Source organism: Orcinus orca, chromosome 16, assembly GCF_937001465.1.
Source record: "Orcinus orca chromosome 16, mOrcOrc1.1, whole genome shotgun sequence".
NCBI lineage: Eukaryota > Metazoa > Chordata > Mammalia > Artiodactyla > Delphinidae > Orcinus > Orcinus orca.
The window spans coordinates 40,084,231-40,105,455 of record NC_064574.1 but is presented as its reverse complement, the minus strand read 5'-3'; the positions used below and the strand labels follow the sequence as shown (position 1 = coordinate 40,105,455).

Genomic DNA, 21,225 nt, shown 5'->3' with positions numbered 1-21,225 from the left:
TTTGGGAGTGTTCCTTCCTCTGTAATTTTTTGGAAGAGTTTGAGAAGGATGGGGTGTTAGCTCATCTCTATATGTTTGATAGAATTCACCTGTGAAGTGATCTGGTCCTGGGCTTTTGTTTGTTGGAAGATTTTAAATCACAGTTTCAATTTCATTACTTGTGATTGGTCTGTTCATATTTTCTATTTCTTCCTGGTTCAGTCTTGGAAGGTTAAACCTTTATAAGAATTGTTCAGTTCTTCCAGGCTGTCCATTTTATTGGCATAGAATTTCTTGTAGTAGTCTCTTATGATGCTTTGTATTTCTGAGGTGTCTGTTGTAACTTCTCCTTTTTCATTTGTAATTTTATTGATTTGAGTCCTCTCCCTCTTTTCCTTGATGAGTCTGGCTAAAGGTTTATCAATTTTGTTTATCTTCTCAAAGAACCAGCTTTTAGTTTTATTGATCTTTGCAATTGTTTTCTTTGTTTCTATTTCATTTATTTCTGCTCTGATCTTTATGATTTCTTTCCTTCTACTAACTTTGGGTTTTGTTTGTTCTTCTTTCTCTAGTTCCTGTAGGTGTAAGGTTTGATTGTCTATTTGAGATTTTTCTTTCTTGAGGTAGGATTGTGTTGCTATAAACTTCCCTCTTAGAACTGCTTTTGCTGCATCCCATAGGTTTTGGATCATCGTGTTTTCATTGTCACTTGTCTCTAGGTATTTTTTTATTTCCTCTTTAATTTCTCTTGGTTATTTAGTAACATACTGTTTAAACTTCATGTGTCTTTGCTTTTTATGTTTTCTTCCCCTGTAATTGACTTCTAATCTCATATCATTTTGATTGGAAATGATGCTTGATATGATTTCAATTTTCTTAAATTTACTGAGGCTTGATTTGTGACCCATGATGTGATCTATCCTGGAGAATTTTCCGTGTGTACTTGAGTAGAAAGTGTAATCTGCTGTTTTCAGATGAAATGTCCTATAAATATCAATTAAGTCTATCTTGCCTGTTGTGTCATTTAAAGCTTGAGTTTCCTTATTAATTTTCTGTCTGGATGATCTGTCCATTCGTGTAAGTAAGGTGTTGAAGTCCCCCACTATGATTGTGTTACTGTTGATTTCCTCTTTTATAGCTGTTAGCAGTTGCCTTATGTATTGAGGTGCTCCTATGTTGGGTGCATATATATTTATAATTGTTTTATCGTCTTCTTGGATTGATCCCTTGATCACTGTGTAGTGTCCTTCCTTGTCTCTTGGAACATTCTTTATTTTAAAGTTTATTTTATCAGATATGAGTATTGCTCCTCCAGCTTTCTTTTGATTTCCATTTGCATGGAATATCTTTTTCCATCCCCTCACTTTCAGTCTGTATGTGTCCGTAGGTCTGAAGTGGGTCTCTTGTAGACGGCATATATATGGGTCTTGTTTTTGTATCCATGCAGTGAGTCTATGTCTTTTGGTTGGAGCATTTAATCCATTCACATTTAAGGTAATTATTGATATGTATGTTCCTATCACCATTTTCTTAACTGTTTTGTGTATGTTTTTGTAGGTCCTTTTCTTCTCTTGTGTTTTCCACTTAGAGAAGTTCCTTTAACATTTGTTGTAGAGCTGGTTTGGTGGTGGTGAATTCACTTAGCTTTGGCTTGTCTGTAAAGCTTTTGATTTCTCCATTGAATCTGAATGAGATCCTTGCTGGGTAGAGTAATCTTGGTTGTAGCTTCTTCCCTTTTATCTCTTTAAATATATTGTGCCACTCCCTTCTGGCTTGTAGAGTTTCTGCTGTTAACCTTATGGGAGTTCCCTTGTATGTTACTTGACATTTTCCCCTTGTTGCTTTTAATAATTTTTCTTTGTCTTTATTTTTTTCAAATTGATTACTATGTGTCTCAGCATATTTCTCCTTGGGTTTATCCTGCCTGGGACTCTGTGCTTCCTGGACTTGTGTGGCTATTTCCTTTCCCATGTTAGGGAAGTTTTTGACTATAATCTCTTCAAATGTTTTCTCGGTTTCTTTCTCTCTCTCTTCTCCTTCTGGAACCCCTATAATGCAAATGTTGGTGTGTCTAATGTTGTCCCAGAGGTATCTTAGGCGGTCTTCATTTCTTTTCATTCTTTTTTCTTTATTCTGTTCTGTGACAGTAAATTCCACCATTCTGTCTTCCAGGTCACTTATTTGTTCTTCTGCCTCAGTTATTCTGCTATTGATTCCTTCTAGTGTATTTTTCATTTCAATTATTGTATTGTTCATTTCTTTTTGTTTGTTCTTTAATTCTTCTAGGTGTTTTTTCTTTCATTCTTCTAGGTCTTTGTTAAACATTTCTTCCTTTATCTTGATCTTTGCCTCCATTCTCTTTCTGAGGTTCTGGATCATCTTCACTATCATTATTCTCAATTCTTTTTCTGGAAGGGTGCCTATCTCCACTTCATTTAGTTGTTTTTCTGGGGTTTTATCTTGTTCCTTCATGTGGTACATAGTCCTCTGCCTTTTCATTTTGTCTATCTTTCTGTAATGTGGTTTTCGTTCCACAGCCTGCACAATTGTAGTTCTTCTTGCTTCTGCTGTCTGCCCTCTGGTGGATGAGGCTATCTAAGAGGCTTCTGCAAGTTTTCTGATGGGAGGGACTGGTGGTGGGTAGAGCTGACTGTTGCTCTGGTGGGCGGAGCTCAGTAAAACTTTAATCCTCTTGACTGCTGATGGGTGGGGCTGGGTTTTGGTTGTTTGGCCTGAGGCAACTGCTGATGGGTGGGGCTGGGTTTTGGTTGTTTGGCCTGAGGCAACTCAACACTGAAGCCTACCTGGGCTCTTTGTTGAGGCTAATGGTGGACTCTGGGAGGGCTCACGCCAAGGAGTGCTTCCCAGAACTTTTGCTGCCAGTGTCCTTGTCCCCACGGTGAGCCACAGCCACCCCCCATCTCTGCAGGAGACCCTCTAGCACTAGCAGATAGGTCTGATTCAGGCTCTCCTGGGGTCACTGCTCCTTCTCCTGGGTCCCATTACGCACACTACTTTGTGTGTGCCCTCCAAGAGTGGAGTCTCTGTTTCCCCCAGTCCTGTCAAAGTCCTGCAATCAAATACTGCTAGCCTTCAAAGTCTGATTCTCTGGGAATTCCTCCTCCTGTTGCCAGATCCCCAGGTTGGGAAGCCTGACATGGGGCTCAGAACCTTCACTCCAGTGGTGGACTTTTGTGGTATAATTGTTCTCCAGTTTGTGAGTTACCCACCCAGCAGTTACGGGATTTGATTTTATTGTGATTGCTCCCTCCTACCATCTCATTGCACCTTCTCCTTTGTCTTTGAATGTGAGGTATCTTTTTTGGTGAGTTCCAGTGTCTTCCTGTTGATGATTGTTCAACAGTTAGTTGTGATTCCACTGCTCTCACAAGAGGGAGTGAGTGCACCTCCTTCTACTCCACCATCTTGAACCAATCTCCATGCTTCTCCATCCAACACGGGAGCTGTGAGTGGAGTTTCTATCCCAGCTCACAGCATGAAAGCCTTGGTCCATCTGTGTCATGCAAAGTCAAACCTCTCTTGAAGTGATTTGTTTATAGTGTCATTTGATGGAGTGGAATGTTCTGTAACTCATTCGAACTATTACAGAAGCTTTGCTAAAAGGTCACCACTGCTTTTTAGTGTTTCCCAATCTGGGCACCATCTGGAAGCTTGATAAAGATAAGGTTTTCCCCTGGCTTCTTCCATACCAACTAGATCCAATTAGCAAAGTGTTACTTTTGCAGAGAAATTTGTGCTCACGTTAGGAGAGAGAGAGACAGACAGGCAGGCATACAGAGACAGACAGAGAGATAAAGAGAGACAGAGACAACTCAAATAAATTCCAGTTAGTTGCCCAATAGTGTGCAAGCCCACTTAGCACCAAATTGGAATGCTTATGCCAGAGGATAGTCGTATTTAATAAGCCTGACTGGGGAAGGGGGTCAGAATTGAAAAGTGGAATAGCATTTACTTTTAAATGTCATTTTTGAATCAATATGTTCTTCAAGTGTAGTCTTGAGAGGCAACTCTAAAGGAACTTGAATTTCCCCCATGTACTCCAAATTTAATAGGAAAATGACCACTCAGTCGTTAAAGTAGTAAAAGCGATGCTAAACATTCAGTCTGCATGGCACCAACAACATTCAAGTTGTTATAACTTTACAGTTTTAGTCTAGGCCTATCATTGGCTTGCTTGCTTTCTGCCCTCTTCCTGATGAAACAAAAGTCTTGAGTTTTCCAAACCTCAAAACTCAGCTGTAAAACTGTAGGAGACCAGCAAGCGGAAAAAGAAAATTTCCTTTAAAGATGTTTGGTCGCCGCTGGCCAGGCCTGCACTCTCCCTTGAAACATTAACTATGGCTTTTGACACTTGTCCTTGGAAAAAGTCCAAATGTGGCAAATGGTAGAGGCAACATTTCTTTACCCTCCTGCCTGGAACTCCCCGTGATACGGATGAGTTCTAGCTGGTGTTTCATGGGTAACAAGGAGTCCACCTACTGCCCATCACCCTTGCCCTCATCTGCAGATGAAATTAGCAAACACATAATAAGATCTACTGAACTAAAAAATCAAAACCCTCTTATTTGGTTGGAACTCCTGCAAGGGTCTGGACCAAAGAGGCTGCACAATAGCAACTAAAATACAGGCTCTGTGCTGTTAAAACTATTCTAAGAAGTGTGTGTGTGTGTATTTGCAGCAGGATACTTAGGGGAAGAGAAAACTAAACTCTGGAACCATCGTTTTGTCTCTGCAGAGACATTAAAAGCACAACAATCATGTCTCCCTTGGCTCAATGAAATTGGTTTGGAAACCAAAACTGTCCTTAGAAAGGAGAAGAAATCTATTCATATTTCTTTGGAGGCAAGGAGGGAGGTCTTTCTGGCAAAGTCTTTAGGCTCCATTCAGGTCCAGGAAACTCAATCCTCAAGTTCAAAGCTCGTCTCGTCGTAGAGTTCAGGGCGTGCTGACTTCCTGTTCCGGGAATATTTCACATGCAGGAGGTCACCCATCTCATCCAGGGCTTCCAAAACCTGCAAAGAGATTCCTTCCATCAGTTCTCTTTAAATCCCCAAGTGGCCTTGCTCTCTGGGGGGCTCACAGAGAACCACACTCTTCTTTTGCCAGCTTATTCGATTTTAAAGAAAAGGAGAAAGATCCAAATCATTAAGCTGTGGTTCATAAGTCAGCCCTAGAGGAATGTTAGAGGCTAATGCATTTTATTTTCATATTCTTTAATAGTCTAACTCCACATTACAAATCTTTAGTTTATTTTGGGGGTGAGAGGAGAGGAATAAAATCATCTGATCCATGCTTACCCTTGAAGGATTTATTTTAAAGTTTAATGACATATATAAACTTGTGGAAGAAAAAGAAAACTTCGCAGATTACATTTGTGTTAATTCTTCATGACACAGCAAACCAACCTGGCCAGGAAGAAAACGGAACATTATGGGAGCTAATTAGGTTCCTCCTCTCTCTCCCATTCTTCTGCTGCCCCCCTCCTCCCACCCTCAACTTTTAAATACTCATGTCTATGCTCCATAGAATAATAGAATTTAAAACCACAAGACACCAAGAACTCATCTGTTTCAATTCTCTCAATCCAGGCAGGTAAATGTAGCTCCAAGTTTACAAATGAAACAACTGAGATCCAGAACATACAAAAGGTTAAGTTTTTCCTTCCAGTCTATCACTAATCCTACTGAATTGGACATGCCTTTTTAACCTTTTGGGCCTGTTTTTCTCAACCAGTCAAAAGAAAAGGGAAATGATATTAGAGTCCAATGTTTTGAAAAAGGAAAAGTGAGAATCGTTACCATCAGAATGAATGACTCATGGGGCTTATGGATTTTCTCCGTTGGGAAATCTTCCAAACTGACATTAGTTAAGATCCCTACCAAGATGTTAAGAATAGTTTATTTCTGGGTGGTAGGATTATGGGTAATTAAAATTTTCTTTTTACTTCAATTTATTTTCTTAATTTTTATACCAAATATAAGCCCTAGGAAAAAGTATCAGGCTTTACATTTTAAGTGGCATCAATCTGGGGTAGTTTCTGTTGCTTTTCCTGAAGGTGGGGGATGGAGTAGCTCTGTGGCTTTGAAAGTGAAGGACCCACACACCTGGGGGAGAAGTACCACAATTCATGAAAGATGTGGGAGGAAAACATAGGATTTTGATTCATTTTAATCTCAACCTTTTAAAAAATTTTTTTAAAAAAATTTTAATACAATTTTAAAGGTTACTTTCCATTTACAGTTATTACAATGTATCAGCTATATTCCCTGTGTTGTGTACAATACATCCTTGAGCCTATCTTATACCCAATAGTTTGTGCCTCTTGCTGCCCAACCCTTATGTTACCCCTCCCACTCTCCCCACTGGTAACAAGTAGTTTGCTCTCTATGTCTGCTTCTTTTTTATTATATTAACTAGTTTGTTGTATTTTTTATATTCTACACATAAGCAATGTCATACAGTACTTGTCTTTCTCTGTCTGACTTATTTTCCTTAGCATAATGCCCTCCAAGTCCACCCATGTTGCTGCAAATGGTAAAATTTCATTCTTTTTTATGGTTGAGTTATATTCCATTGCAAATACATACCACATCTTCTTTACCCATTCATCTATTGATGGACACTTAAGTTGCTTCCATATCTTGGCTATTGTAAGTAACACTGCTATGAACATCGGGGTGCATGTATCTTTTTGAACTAGTGTTTTTGTTTTTTTCATATATATACCCAGGAATGGAATTGCTGGATCATATGGCAGTTCTATTTTTAGTTTTTTGAGAAACCTCCATACTGTTTTCCACAGTGGCTGCACCAATATACATTCCCACCCACAGTGTATGAGGGTTCCCTTTTCTCCACATCCTTGCCAACATTTGTAATTTGTGTTCTTTTTGATGATAGCCATTCTGACAGGTGTGAGGTGGTATCTCAACGTTTTTAACTTCTTTTTTTGTGTCTGTTATAAAATGTACATAATATATTGGTAATGCATGTATTGTTTCTAAATGGATTTATGTTGAGGCCCACTAATCAACTACCTGAAACACACCAGTACTCAAACAAAGTCGGCTTTATTCAGCTTGCTGCAGCAGGGAATATGCACTCCAGAAGGACCATCTTCGTAACAGGGAGTTGGGAAGGGCTACGTATCACATCTGGACTTGTGCACGAGATGATTCTAAGGAAGCAGGGGCCAGTTCTGGCTTGGATGCTGTCGAGAAGCTGGAGCAGCTCAGTGTTGTTTATACGTAGACTTATCTAGAAGGCGGGAGGATTATAGCAAGGCTAGAGCTCTCCTTGGTAACGGAGCAGCTGCCATTCATGTTAGAAGAGGGACCTTTTAAGTCATTTTGTGTTTGTAAAGTTGTCCTCCTTTTTGTCTTGTTCCAAACGTGGTCACTGAAGAGACTTCTCTAATATTGTATATTTTCTGTGACTGTCATTTATGTTCAGTTGCTACCTTAATGCCCTGACTGTTCAAGGGGTCATTTTTCACTTCTCTTAGAGTAAGAAACTTGCTCAAAATTTTGTATTGATTTGACGATCTCAAAAGTTTAGAGGCATTTGTCTAGATGAGGTTTCCGTGCTCCTTCCAAACCAAGTATTCCGCAGGAATTAACTCATGAAAACAATCACAAGGTCTGATATCTATTGAACTGGGTATTCGTGAGTGCCTCCATGCCGTTTGGATCAGAAAAAAGATGCAAATTGACCCAAGCTGTGCATCCCCTCCTGCCGTCTCTGGAGCGTGCTTCTGGGCACATCCTCTTTTCCCCATGCCTGCAGTGCCCCTCTCTTCGCTCCCTTTTCCCTTGATGTGTAAACATGCTCAAGTCTTCCCCCACTTTCAAGGGCTTTTTCTAAACCTATTCTTTTTGCCTTTACACACTTCTCAAAAGACTTGCCTACCATTTCTTACCACCCACTCATTACATTTAGAAGAAACAATTTGTTAAAATTAATATTCTCTAAAATATACTCATTTTAGAGAATCTGGACAATATATAGAACAAAAACAGCAAAGTTCTCCCATCATCTCAAAATCTAGAGTTAGCTCAGTTATTAACATGTTACCTAATAAATTGTTATTGTGTACCTACTATGTTCTATACATTGGTTTAAGTCCTAGAATATAATGGTGATGCAGAAAGATATGGACCCGTGTGAGTGTCTGTGTGTAATTCGAGCTCAAAGTATCCCTTCAATTTTTTAATTCTTTGTATTCTTATTTCTGTTCCCTGCACTCCCCTAAAACTCTCTTTTCTGAGCAACAGCAAGATCCTACTAACTGCTAAGCCAATGGTTTCTTCTCATCTCTCACCCCACTTGGATGTTCTGCTGTTTTGTAGAGACATTTTTAAAAATTAATTTTTATCGGAGTATAGTTGATTTACAATGTTATGTTTGTTTCAGGTGTACAGCAAAGTGAATCAGTTATACATGTACATATATCCACTCTTTTTTAGATTCTATTCTCATATAGGTCGTTACAGAGTATTGAATAAAGTTCCCTGTCCTATACAGTAGGTTCTTATTAGTTATATATTTTATATATAGTAGTGTGTATATGTCAATCCCAATCTCCCAATTTATCCCTCCCCTCACTTTCCCCCTTGGTAACCATAACTTTGTTTTCTACATCTGTGACTCTATTTCTGTTTTGTAAATAGGTTCATCAATAGAATATTACTTAGCCATGAAAAAGAACAAAATAATGCCATCTGCAGTGACGTGGATGGACCTAGAGATTGTCATACTGAGTGAAGTAAGTCAGACAAGAAAGACAAATATCATATGATATTGCTTACACGTAGAATCTAAAAAAATCGCAGGGACATTTGATCCTCCCCGTCCTTGAAGCTTTTTCCTTTTTACTGTGTTGAGCACTACACTAGCTTATGACTTTTCCAATTGATCTAGCTCCATCTAAGTCCAGTTCCTCATCTGTGATTCCTGTATCCAACCAGGGATATAGGGGGAGTCTGCGCTTGGCCCGTTCACTTATATTTGGACAATTATATTTTCTACCACTGACTTTAATGATCCCTTAGTTCCTCAGATTACAGCAGCTCCAGCCTTGCATACTCTCCTAAGCTCCAGAATTGGATTTTATTTTCTTTAAATTTTATCGAAGTATAAATGACTCAGTTACACACACACACACACACACACACACACACATTCTTTTTCATATTCTTTTCCATTATGGTTTGTCACAGGATATTGAATATAGTTCCCTGTGCTACACAGTAGGACCTTGATGTTTATCCATCCTATATATAATAGTTTGCTTTTTCACAGCTGGCCCATAGATTTGTAACCCCAACATGTCTAGAAGTGAGCTCGTTTTATTCCCCCAGTCCTGTTGGTGTTATGCTGTTCCTTGCCATATACCTTAGCTCATATACGTGCTTAGTTTTGCCGTTCTTTATTTGCTAGAGGGCTAGAGACCTCGGATTATTCTTGATTCCCTCACCCCATATGTGCCCTGCATCCAATATTTGCCAAGTCTTGGCAGCTTCATGCATGCATAACGTCTATTCCTAGATCCATTCCTTTTGTTTCCGTTGCCCTTGACCTTGTCGTCTCTTGTTTTGTTCAAATAGCTCCATAATAACCGACTCCACCTTCATGCAGTTGTCTATATTTCTTTTTCGAGATGAATTTATTCTGTCTGATATTATTGTGAAGTGCTTATTTATAGTATGTTCTCTTAGACTTTTTGCCCCAGGGTTTTGCATAGAGCAGACACCTGATAGTGTTTGCTAAACTGCATTGATTTTATAAGACAGTTTCATCAACCCTAAACTGACTGACCTGGCTTGGTTCTCTGATATTATTCATTCACACAGAGATCGAAATCCAAGGACAATGAAATGGGGTTTTGAAATCCTTTACACCTCACGTAGGATGAGCTTATATGACAGATCTGTCTTTGTTGTTGTTTCTCCAACATGTGGCTTATTTGGGTCATATTTTCTTATGATGGACGTGGTGGCTGTGAGCAGTGCCAGGATGCAGGCAGTTACTGCTGAAATAGCACGTGAGATCAGCGTCTGCCTTTAAGAACAAGCAAAGAGCAAGATGTCTGGCTACTCAGTGGGTCTTTGCTATGAAACCAAAACACCGACTTGACTCAAGTCTTCACTGAGTTGATTTCCTTTTCTATCTGCTGAGTTGATCACATTGTTGGGCATTGTTAGGATACCCTTATTTTTTATTTTTATTTTTTAGCAGTGAGTGTTATTAGTGTTGTTTTCTTAAACCATCCAAGAGAAACCCAGGGAAACCCAAGCAAGCTCAGTAAAAGAACGTGCTCGGAATCCGAGGACCCCATCCTGTCGCTTCTGCTGGGCTATGGAGTACTTACTGCGTCTAACATCTCCTGTGTATGTGCTGCTGAAACACAGAACCGAGCCCGGGCCTCTGCAAGGGGAGTAGCTGGAAATCCAACGACCACCACGCCGATTTTTCTCTTTAATAGATGCCTTGCAAAAGCCCTAAGGGAAATGTTTAAAAGGAGGTTAACTGAGAGATGACAAAATTACACTGCAAAAAGAAAAAAAGAAAAAGGAATGTGGCTAATTGACTTTTTTTTTTTTTTAATATTTATTTTGGCTGCACTGGGTCTTAGTTGTGGCATGCGGGATCTTTAGTTGCAGCATGTAGGCTTCTTAGTTGTGACATGCGGGATCTACTGGGTTAGCCAAAAAGTTCTTTAGGGTTTTTCCATAAGATGTAACGGAGAAACGTGAACGAATTTTTTTGCCAACCCAATAATTCCTCGACCAGGGCTGAACCCCGGCCCCCTGCATTGGGAGCACAGAATCTTACCCACTGGACCAACAGGGAAGTCCCTACTTTTTTTTTTTTTTTTTTTTTTTTGTGGTACTCACGGGCCCAGCCGCTCCACGGCATGTGGGATCTTCCCGGACGGGGGCATGAACCCGCGTCCCCTGCATCGGCAGGTGGACTCTCAACCACCATGCCACCAGGGAAGCCCGTCCCTACTTTTTTAAAGTAAGTAGAAGATGACTGAAGTAATGAAACTTCTCTCAGATACAACCGATAAGGAAATGTGGCAGCCAGTCACTTGATGGTACCCATAACTGAGTGTGTGTACTGTGGGGTATGGCGCACTCATTAGACAGTTAGGTGCACAGAGTCTTTGACATTGAGCAGAAAATGCTGGTGCACGTGACCCTGGTTTAACAAGTCTGCACATATGTAAAATCTTTTGTCTGCAGGGTTCCTAAGGAATAAAAACCATTACTCAATGCAATTACCTGAAGAAAGAATATGTTAGATGCATACCTATATGCTTTAAAAACTTAATACTGATAATACGGTGTGGAAATTTTAAGAAGCCTCTACTTCGTGACTATAATTTCAGGATCAGGGTCAGAGGGTCTGCAGGAGCCAATCCCAAAGCCATGGTATCTTTCCAGAGACAAAGATTTTATTTTCCATCAAGCCAAAGACAGGAAATAGCAAGGGTCTCCTCATTTGTTATGTGTATGTTCAGGGATAATAAACCCATTGGCTGGATTAAGGGGGGATGGGGAAGGAGGGAGGGAGAGAAATGCACACACACACAGGCTGGTCGGTAGAAGCAACCTGGAAGCTGTAGGTCATAGAATTACAAAGCTCTTTGATACTGAGTAAAACCTTTTTAAGCTATGATTCCTTCCCCTTAACTGCTTCTAGCCTCTTTTTATTTCAGAGCTAATCTCAGTAACGATTCTAGAATACCCAGCTCTCAAAGTCTGTAAACTTCTTGCTCTGAGATCCAATGTCAGACCCAGGCATGTGCACCCAAGTGAGCCTTTTCCCCTTTGTGCTCCGTCGCTCCCCGCAGGAATCCTTAATCACTAAGATGCTTTGCCCTCAAGTAGGATAAATGTCTCAGATCTGTTCTTAGCATTAAGAGGTTGCTGGTGTCTTATTTTAGGCTGGAAGCTGACAGCACCACAGAAACCTTGAGTCATAACTCAGGAAGAATCCGCGACGCAGGGGTCTTTCATTCTCCTCCCGTTTAGCTGTCTGCCTTTTGGTTTCCTCGTGCAGAACGCAGGTTATCAAAGAAAGCAATGGAGATTGCAAGAACTACCAAACACACAGCCTCTCTGGCCCCCTGGCTTGGCCATGGCAAGATATAGCCTTTGATTTGGATTGCGAAGTTTACAAGGAGATGGGGCTTTCTAACTGAGGAAGCTTGAAAACAGCCATTCTTTCTTTTTCTTGATCACCCTATGGAAGGCTGCCCACGGAACTGCACAGGGTGAGAGCTCGTAATTGTCTGAGAAACAAGTCAAGTGCTTTTATTATATTGCTAGAGTCCAAACCACCTGACCCATGATCGGGCCGGTTTTCGGAACTCCCCAAAGACCATTTTCACTGTCTGCACTTTTCTCTTTGTACCAGAGGAAGTAAGTTTTGCCAAAGAATGTGGAGCGAAATATATGACTGTTGATTCATTAGGCTAACCTGAGGCCTCCCCGGAGCAGTTCTAAGTTTAAAACTTACACTACTAAACCTAGCCTCCTTCAGCTAATGTATGCGATTGCCTCTGGGTTTGTGTTCCCCAAAGCAAATTAGAGCTGGCATAGGCTGAAAGAAGCTAAACTATGTGAATAAGAATAATAATAATACAACATTAGCATTGCATTGCACGCAGCATCACTGCATCTTCTGCACCACCATCCTCCGAGTGTATGATGAGGCCTGAGGATGGAAAATGTCAACCCTGTACCAAATAGTAAATACAATATATTCTTGATTATTTAAGTGAATGTTTTATGGGTGAAATCGCATTATACTAAACTCCATAGAAGATTCCAGTGGTAGAACTGCAAACAGGACTTTATCCAAAAGGATACCTGGCTGGAGATAATGTCTCCATTCTGTAGTAGGTGGAAATATGGAGTAATCACAGTTCTTTGAGAAAAATCAAAAGTTTTTAAATAAGCAAATTGAAACAAGTGCTCATACACTGGCTTAGCCAATTAACTCCGTTTCAAAAGGTTCTCTGCCTTCAACTTTCCATTGAAGAAATATTAGTGCAGGAAACAAGATTGGGCAGCAGTAACTCCTGCCAACATTAGATAATATTACCTTTTGTAACTAACCTGTTCTTTGTTTTCTTAACAACCCAAATAATTAGATTTTTTTCCCATTGTCATAATGGATGCCTTTTGATTCACCAGTGATGACATTAAAGAGGGTTAAATTATACTCTGCATTGCTTTAAAGAGATGTGTATTTTTCCCCTATGGGCTGTGTTGTGCGTTGAAGAGAGCACTGGTTTAGGAGGCAAATGCAACTGGTTTGAGTTCTGGCCTCTAGTACCTACAATGTGAGTGACCCTGAGAAAGTAGATTGACTTTGGGGTGTCTAGGTGTCTTCATTTATAAACCAGGGCTAAGCATCCCACCTTCAATGGGTGACAACTGGGTTTAAGAGCCTTCCTTAGCATATAAGTAACATCCAGCAATGTTAGCGCCTCCTTAGCCATGCAACCACGATGACTCAATCTTATACTCTGTTGAAACGAACAATTAGCATCATTGTAGCTGTAGTAGTAGTAGTAATAATGATGTCTGCCACTGATTGAGCGCTTAGTCAATTACTATTTGAAGTGCTTTATATACATTATTAATACTATTAATAATAACAGCCAACACTGAGTAGCTCCTATGTTAAGACATGACATGCCAAATGCTGATAGACTTCATCTTGTTTAATCTTCAAATGGTCTTAGGAAATAGGTCCTATTCTATCCCATTTTCAATATGAGAAAAGTGGGGCTTCAGAAGGTTGGTTAACTTGTCCTAGATCCCCCAGCTAGGAAGAGGCAGAGTCAAATTTCTTTTTCATTCCAAACATCTCATTATACCTTAGAACATAAGTTTTCCAGGAAACTCCCTCTCAGTTTAATTTTCCTTTTTCATATTAGCTTTGTCTAGTTAGGACTCCTGGCATGTAAAGGAGGAGGGGAACTCTCTCTTTTGTTCTGTCATCGTGCACTTGAATTCTTACATTGAAATGCATTTGTTTTTATTCTTCATGGACTCTTATCATTGGATGGATTCATGTTCCCAGCCTGTTGAGGTTCTAATTCCAGCTTCCATCATCAAAGTCAGAAGTATCCAGCACACTCCCTACCGCCACCCTCTGGTGTTGACACTCTCTAAAATGAAACAAGTTTACTTTTGGTGTCTTCATTTGAGCTAATCATAAAATATTAGATAGGCATGGACTACATGTAGGGTCAGAACATACCGTTTCCCCAACCACTCTGAGTAAACGTGGGTTTTCTTTCCTGTCATCCAAGATCAGATGGTAAAGGGTTTGGGGTTATCTGCCAGTTGGAATCACCATTGTCACTCCTTCCTGCCATTAGCACAGAGCAGTATCCTATGACATTTCTGAAGCACACTGTCTTCTTGGCTACTCCAGGCATTGATTTCCTGATCCAGGTCTATGAACAAAGGGCTGAGTGGTGGACGGCTGTGGTGCATGGGGCAACTCATGTGTGTGTTTTAACTGCTTATTATTTTGCTGTGGTGAAATGACCCAAAAGTGTACTCCAAAAAATCCATCTTTTAGGAACATATAACTCAGTCCTATCCATCATGAGTTTTCAACTAATAGCTCCAGAACTTCTTTTCTATACTACGTCTAATACTCTGCCAATCTACTTCGACTGTTAAGAGAATCAAACGGAAAGTTCCAACAACGGGGTTGTGTTAAAGGAGTGTCAAGATGTCTAGAATCTGATAAACATTTGTTGAGAATTACTTTCTACCATGTGCTTCATCAGATACACAAACATTTTATACTAGAAAAGAGTTTAATTAACTTCCTTTTAACAACAGAGTTAATTATTCTCTAGCAGATTGGAGATGGCTCACGTATAAATTCATCTGTGCCATACTGAGAAAAGTCATTTTTCCTCTTTATGCAGTTTTTACTAATGCTCAACCTCAGAGTTGCAATCGATGGAAAACAACCCCAAATAAGCTTACAGGAGTGGTGTTAACATTTTTTGTTAAGAGCAAGAGCTTTGGAATAAGCCTAGGTTTGGGTTTGCCTCTTGGTTTTACTACTGCTTGACTGGGAAGCTATTTAACTGCTCTCAGCCTCAGTTTCCCCACACATGAGGGTGCCTTCTTTTGAGGATGGCCATTAGAGTGCACTGGGAGAAAGCACAGAGCCTGGTAATGTTGCTTTTGAATGTTGGGAGAGATGGTGTTTTGAGGTTCTCCCTGAGAAAGATCTTGGGGGCAGGAAGAAGTGCAGGATCATCATCAATTTACAGCTGAGGCCTGAGATAAGTGACTCCACCCAATTCACAGAGCTTGGAAATGATGGGCCGCAGTACCTGGCTCCCTTCCCACAAGATCTGTGAAAAGGTCTTGCTGATGGGCAGGCAGGTAGCTTCTGAGAAGCTGGACAAGTGAATTCTGAACTCAGCGTCCCGCTCAAAGTGCAAAGCAATACCTATGCTGAAAGAGCCCTGTGGTGTCAAAAGCACCATCTCTGTCAGATCACCTTGGAGCTTAGGTGTTATTCTGGGAGTCTGCTGGATACTCACGCTACTTTAGCAGGCATGTAAAGGAGCAGGGGAACAACGGGAGATTCCTCATTGCCATAGATAATGAATCCCATTTCACTCAGTCTCTGTCTGAAGTATCTTGTGTTTTCTGCAAGTTGCTGTATTCTCTGCAACCCTGAAAGGAAACAGGCATGAAATCCATCAATTCCCACCCGGAAGAGGGAAGCAAAGGTCAGACTGTCTTGGCAAGTGTTCCTAAGTCTTTCTGCAGTCCTGCATTAAGAGTTGGAAGGGGGTCAAAGTAGGGTAGGGAAATATCTCCTGGTGAGCAGGTGTGGGCACTGATGCCTGGGATCTGCCCTGAGCCTAGAAGGCAGGATCCGGGGGAATGATGCTGCTGGGTACTGCTGGCAACCAAAGCCAGGCTAGGCTGCATGGCAGTAGGAAAGCAGGAAGGGTGTCTAGCAAGAAGGAAGGAGATGAACTATCATTTACTAGACACCTATTGTGTGTGGATTCTGCTAAGTACTATAGGCACATTAGTTCAGGGGAAGAGAGTGTGACAAGAAGTCACACACACACACACACACACACACACACACACACACACACACATACACTCCACCCCATACCAGTTGTTGGTTGTGGCCTTTTAGCCAAGCTGAGCTGGCCCTTTAAGTAACCCTTCATCTAGGTCTCTAATCAAAGAACACTTCATCCAATCTGAATTTGAAGGGGTAGCATATCCTTGGACAGATAGATCCATTGGAGACTGGGACTATTTTGTGAGGCATTCAGTGGTGATAGAGTAATAGAGGAAAGGGAAGAGGGGGCCCTCTGCTTTCTCCAGACAGAAAAAATGACAGGGTTGGCCCCCAACAGAAGGTCAAGCAAGGTACATGTGCCCATTTCAAGGTTATCGGTACTTCAGCTCAAAAGCTTATCTTCTGTCTTAAGTGCGTATCCCAGTGGGAAGGTCACACACATTATGAGATGACCAAAGGGAACTGAAGAGTAGAAAGAGTTCTGGAGATATCTGTCTACTCAGTTCTACCTCTAATCAGGTAAGTGAATAAACTAGCCAAAGCTAGAGAGTGTTTGCTTAATAAGGAAGATTGAATAGGATTGGATATTTAAGTCCCTGAGAAATCAGTCCAATGTTTGCATTTGATGCAGTGTTGCCATTCAGCAGGAATTTGCTGATACAGCTGACCTCCATTCTGATTGGTCAGGCATCCATTCAAACTGATCAACTCTTACTCTACCAGTTATTCAATATTTTGAATATCACTCCTGAGTGTGTTTGTAACTCTTTAGATGGAAAATGGATAAAAATTTCAATAAACATGTCATCACAGTCTTCTAGTTTCTTCTTGGAGACATGGCCCCAGACCGTGCCTTGACAAAGGGTTGAGCAGTCGGTATCTCCTGCTCAGCATCCTTCCTCCAGGGGACCATGATGTTCAGGTAGAGTTGGCTCCACCTTTCCTCTTGGCTACAGGGGTATTGTGTGACCCAGGCCTGGCCTATTGGAATACTCCACCCCCCTGATAATTGGCTCATTGATGGAACACAACCAGGGCCTACCAATCTTTCAAATCCACTGAGGAAGAAGTGTAAAAACAAGGTCATCTTCAAGCTACATCCTTGCCACCATGGAGGAAACCTGCTTGAGAATGATGCTGATTCAGAAGAAAGCCAAGGCACAAGACAGCAAGAGTCTTGATGGCATCATTGGAACTCTTGGGTCTAGCGGTGCCTAAGTGAGTCCATCCTTTGGACTTTCCCTGCTGTGTGAACCATTACATTTCTTTTTCTTACTGAAGCACGTTGAGCTGAATTTCTACTGATATGTCAGTAGAATATGAGCTGATATGTCCTGAGTAATACAGGTGGCCAATAATTGGATGAGGTGACTTCTTAAGGACGATAGTAATATCAACAGCAATAATTATTGTAGCTCACAGATATGTAATGTAAACTTTGTTATAAGCACTTGGCATTTAATGATTTATTTAGTCCTCACAACAACTATATTGAGGTAGATGCTATAATCTCATGTCATACATGAGGAGGAGACAAGTAACTTACCCAAGTTCACATAGTTGGTAGGTAGCAGGGCCAGAATTTGAACCCAGGCAGTTGGTTCTGAAATCTGTGCTGTTAACCCTATATTATGTTGCTCTGTCCAAGAGAAGCAATTGATGATGTCCACCCAGATAAAGGATGGTGGCCATCTCTTCTCCTCAAGCTCAGTAAAACTCATTTCTAACAGCTGTTATGATCATTGTTATACCAATTTTTTCTAGTAGAGCCAGTTGAGAGATTGAGGGCTGAACAAGATTTTGGCAGCCTCATGTTGTAAGGGTGTGGGGTACAGCACCAAAGACTAGAGTCCAGGACCTGCCACAAGGGAGGACCGGTGAACCCCTTCACTTTGGGGCCTGAAGGGCTGCTCCCAAAGAGTAACGATGAACCAGAAGTAGACAGGCCTTTACCATTCCAAGGTACTTTTAAAATCTAATCATCTGACATTTTTCACTGGGTTCTATCACTCCCCAAATACTTCAGATCTTCCGTTGAGAGTTTTACTTTGCTCATCAGATATAAATGGACTTGACTCCTGTGACATCTTAAAATTGTTAGCAATGTATGCCAAGGAATGGTGGTTTCATTGAGTAGAACACCAACCAAAGAGGAGGTTGTTGAATGCCTCAATTGTCCCTGCTTGTTTTCTGTTTCTACTCTTTACTCTTTCCCCAATCCTGGTTCTCCAGGAATATCCCTCCCCAGCTCTGCCAGTTCTCAGCAAGCAGACTGTGATGGAGAAAGTATCTGATTTATTGTACTCTCTCAGGAAAGCTGACCTGTCTACTATGTTGGCTACAGCCCATGGATGCAGGACATGCTTGACCCTAGGGAAGTCCATTTGAGTGTTGCCCAGGGAGCCATGAGTTGGTCTGTCATGAGAAGTTTGCCGAAGAGATTGTACATATGAATCAAACCAATAAGATTGTTTTGCTGGTAGAGTGTGAATGTAAAAAAATTTAGAGACAACCAACAATTGGAGGAAGACTAGAAATTGAGGGGCACTGAGAGAAAAGCATATTATCAGAATCTATGAGATAGAGGAAGCCATTGGTCAGTAGAAGCTATGGTAGCCCGTGAAGAAGAGAAGTGGGCAGTGCAACGTTGATCAATAGCAACAGGAAGAGAAGAAACAGAAACAGGGAAGAGATTATAGGCTAATGGGGGAGACAGACATTAATCAAATAAATCACACAAATGAATATAAAGTTGCAACTCTGATGAGTGTGGTAAAGAATGCTATGTGGTGTTATGAGAGTCCATAGTAGAGAGATTGGACCAAGTGTGAGGAAGTCAATATATGATGAGTGAGCTGAGATCTGAAGGATGGACAAATGTTAACAAGATAAAGAACCAGAGGAGAGAATTCCTGGCACAGGAAACAGATGCAATGCTACTGTAGTTTGTAGAAAACAGGGTGGCTGGGAACCAGCAAGATGTGGTTGAGTGTAGGGCAAGACAAGAATGGAACAATGAGTCAACTGTCTAAAAAAACCAGGAATACAGTGTTTAGAGAATCCAACACTGAATGGTTGGTAAGAGAGGATGAGCTTAAAAGGGGGACAAACAGGAGAAATCAGAGAGGGAGAAGGTAAGTCAGGAGAAGAACTAGCGTTCATTAGAGTTATCAACATGGCAGTCATGGATAACCTTTTTCTGGGGTCTCCTGATTAGGACTTTCGTTTTAAAGAAACAGGTAGTTGCAAGTATGGTTTACTTTAATTCATATGGGCTTTTAGTTTCCTACCCACCTCCTTAAAAATAAGATAAGTCCTCTCCCCTAAAATTCCAGATTTGCAACATGAATACAAGTAAAGGATTTGGAGAAGTGTAGACCATTTGCGTAAATTTTTTTTTTAATTGAGGTAGAGTTGTTTTACAATGTTGTGTTACTTTCTACTGTACAGCAAAGTGAAATAGAGTTCCCTGTGCTATACAGCATGTTCTTGTTAGTTATCTATTTTATACATATTAGTGAATATATGTCAATCCAAGTCTCCCAGTTCATCCCACCCCCCAACCTCCCATTTGCATAAAGTTTGTTGCATAGACACAAGCCTCTTTTGTGCTTAAAAAAAAAAAAAAAAAAGAACAGTTTTGTAACATGCTGAAGTGTCCCTTGGAAACTTGTATGTGTACAGAGAGCAACCTATGTGAAGGACAGAACTAGCAGTGAGGAAGGAAAATATTTGTCATTACTTAAAAATAGAACTATCATCCATACACTTTGAAACTGTGTGTGTTTAGGAAGATGAGAACATAAGGAGTAGGGAGAGATTGGGGACCGGAGAAGGAAAAGAAAAGAGGGGATGTGTGTATGCATAAGGCTGATTCACTTCGCTATGCGGCAGAAACTAACACAGCATTGCAAAGCAATTATACTCCAATTAAAAAAAAAAAAAAAAAAACAGAAGAGGGGCTAGAGCATGACCTGTTTTAAAGAAGGCGATTCAGATACAAATGAATGTATTTACAAAACAGAAACAGACTTACAGATATTGAAAACAGACTTATGGTTACCAAAGAGGAAATGTGGGGGGGGAAGAATAAGCCAGGAGTTTGGGATGAACATGCACACACCACTATATATAAGCAAAATAACCAACAAGGACCTACTGGATAGCACAGGAAACTCTACTCAATATTCTGTGATAACCTATATGAGAACAAAATCTAAAAAGAATGAATATATGTATAACTGAATCACTTTGCTGTACACCTGAAACTAGCACAACATTGTAAATCAACTATACTCCAATAAAATTAAAAACAAACAAACAAAAGTAAAGAAGGTGATTCAAATGAAGGCACAGATATACATCCCAGCTACCAAAATGTATTCCATATGGCTTGTCCCCTGTGTGTTCAGCTCTTCTGTTGATTGTTAGTTGCACAATGAATAGATGAGTTCATCAGTCTGAGTCTGATGATTCCTAAATGATCCCCCTCACAGACTAGAAGGATTTCCTGGCCTGGAAGTGCATGAATGACTTAAATTGCTTTTCCCAGTGGCATTATCTTTGCACTTGCCCATAATGACTCATCCATCATTGGGCTGCCCAGCTACTTAATTGGCCCCGTCTGTCCTCTCTGCCTTGATTAACCCAAGTAACTGGATCACTAGCTAATGTCATCATTTTACTGCTTCTAGATCCTTTGGAGAGCTGACCAAACAGATCAGAATATCGATCACAGGGGCAGCTGACTCTTGAGAACTGAATGTTTAATTCTTGCCCTGTCTTCTTCCTCTTTGAACCATTTAGCACAGCATGGCTGACAAGCCATTATGACACACTTCGTGGTCACCATGCTTTCTCACATAGGGTCACTATAAATGCCTTGAGGTCTTTTGAGTTGGCCAAGACACAGCTCCTTTCAATTACTCTATTGCTCACTCTGGAAAATTGGAAACATTCTCCTCTTCTTGGAGGGCCTGGGGGCAGAGAGAAATTTGTACATATAAAACGCTACTCACCTACAGGATGTGGGTGATTTTATTAATTATATTGTGCTTTGAGATCCTTGTTTGAAGAGTGCTTTATAAAAGTAGAAGGAGTTTTTAGCACTTGTTCTTTCGTACG

The 21,225-nt window shown here is 40.7% G+C and overlaps 1 protein-coding gene across 3 annotated transcripts in view; it reads right to left on the bottom strand.

Moving 5' to 3' along the window:
• Window positions 1-3,875: 3,875 nt before the first annotated feature.
• The window catches only part of SPTLC3 (serine palmitoyltransferase long chain base subunit 3), a 128,506-nt gene continuing 111,156 nt past the window's right edge, over window positions 3,876-21,225 (bottom strand). For 2 of the 3 annotated variants that reach the window (XM_004276475.3, XM_033440324.2), the window contains 3 exons: window positions 15,596-15,731; window positions 10,370-10,499; window positions 3,876-5,012 (listed from right to left, as the gene is read on the bottom strand). In XM_004276475.3, the coding sequence (XP_004276523.1) occupies window positions 4,899-5,012; window positions 10,370-10,499; window positions 15,596-15,731 (380 nt within the window). In that variant the 3' untranslated portion in view covers window positions 3,876-4,898. Of the gene's footprint in view, window positions 5,013-5,039; window positions 5,406-10,369; window positions 10,500-15,595; window positions 15,732-21,225 lie in introns of those variants that run through there. The other variant, XM_033440321.2, reaches the window with a different exon arrangement.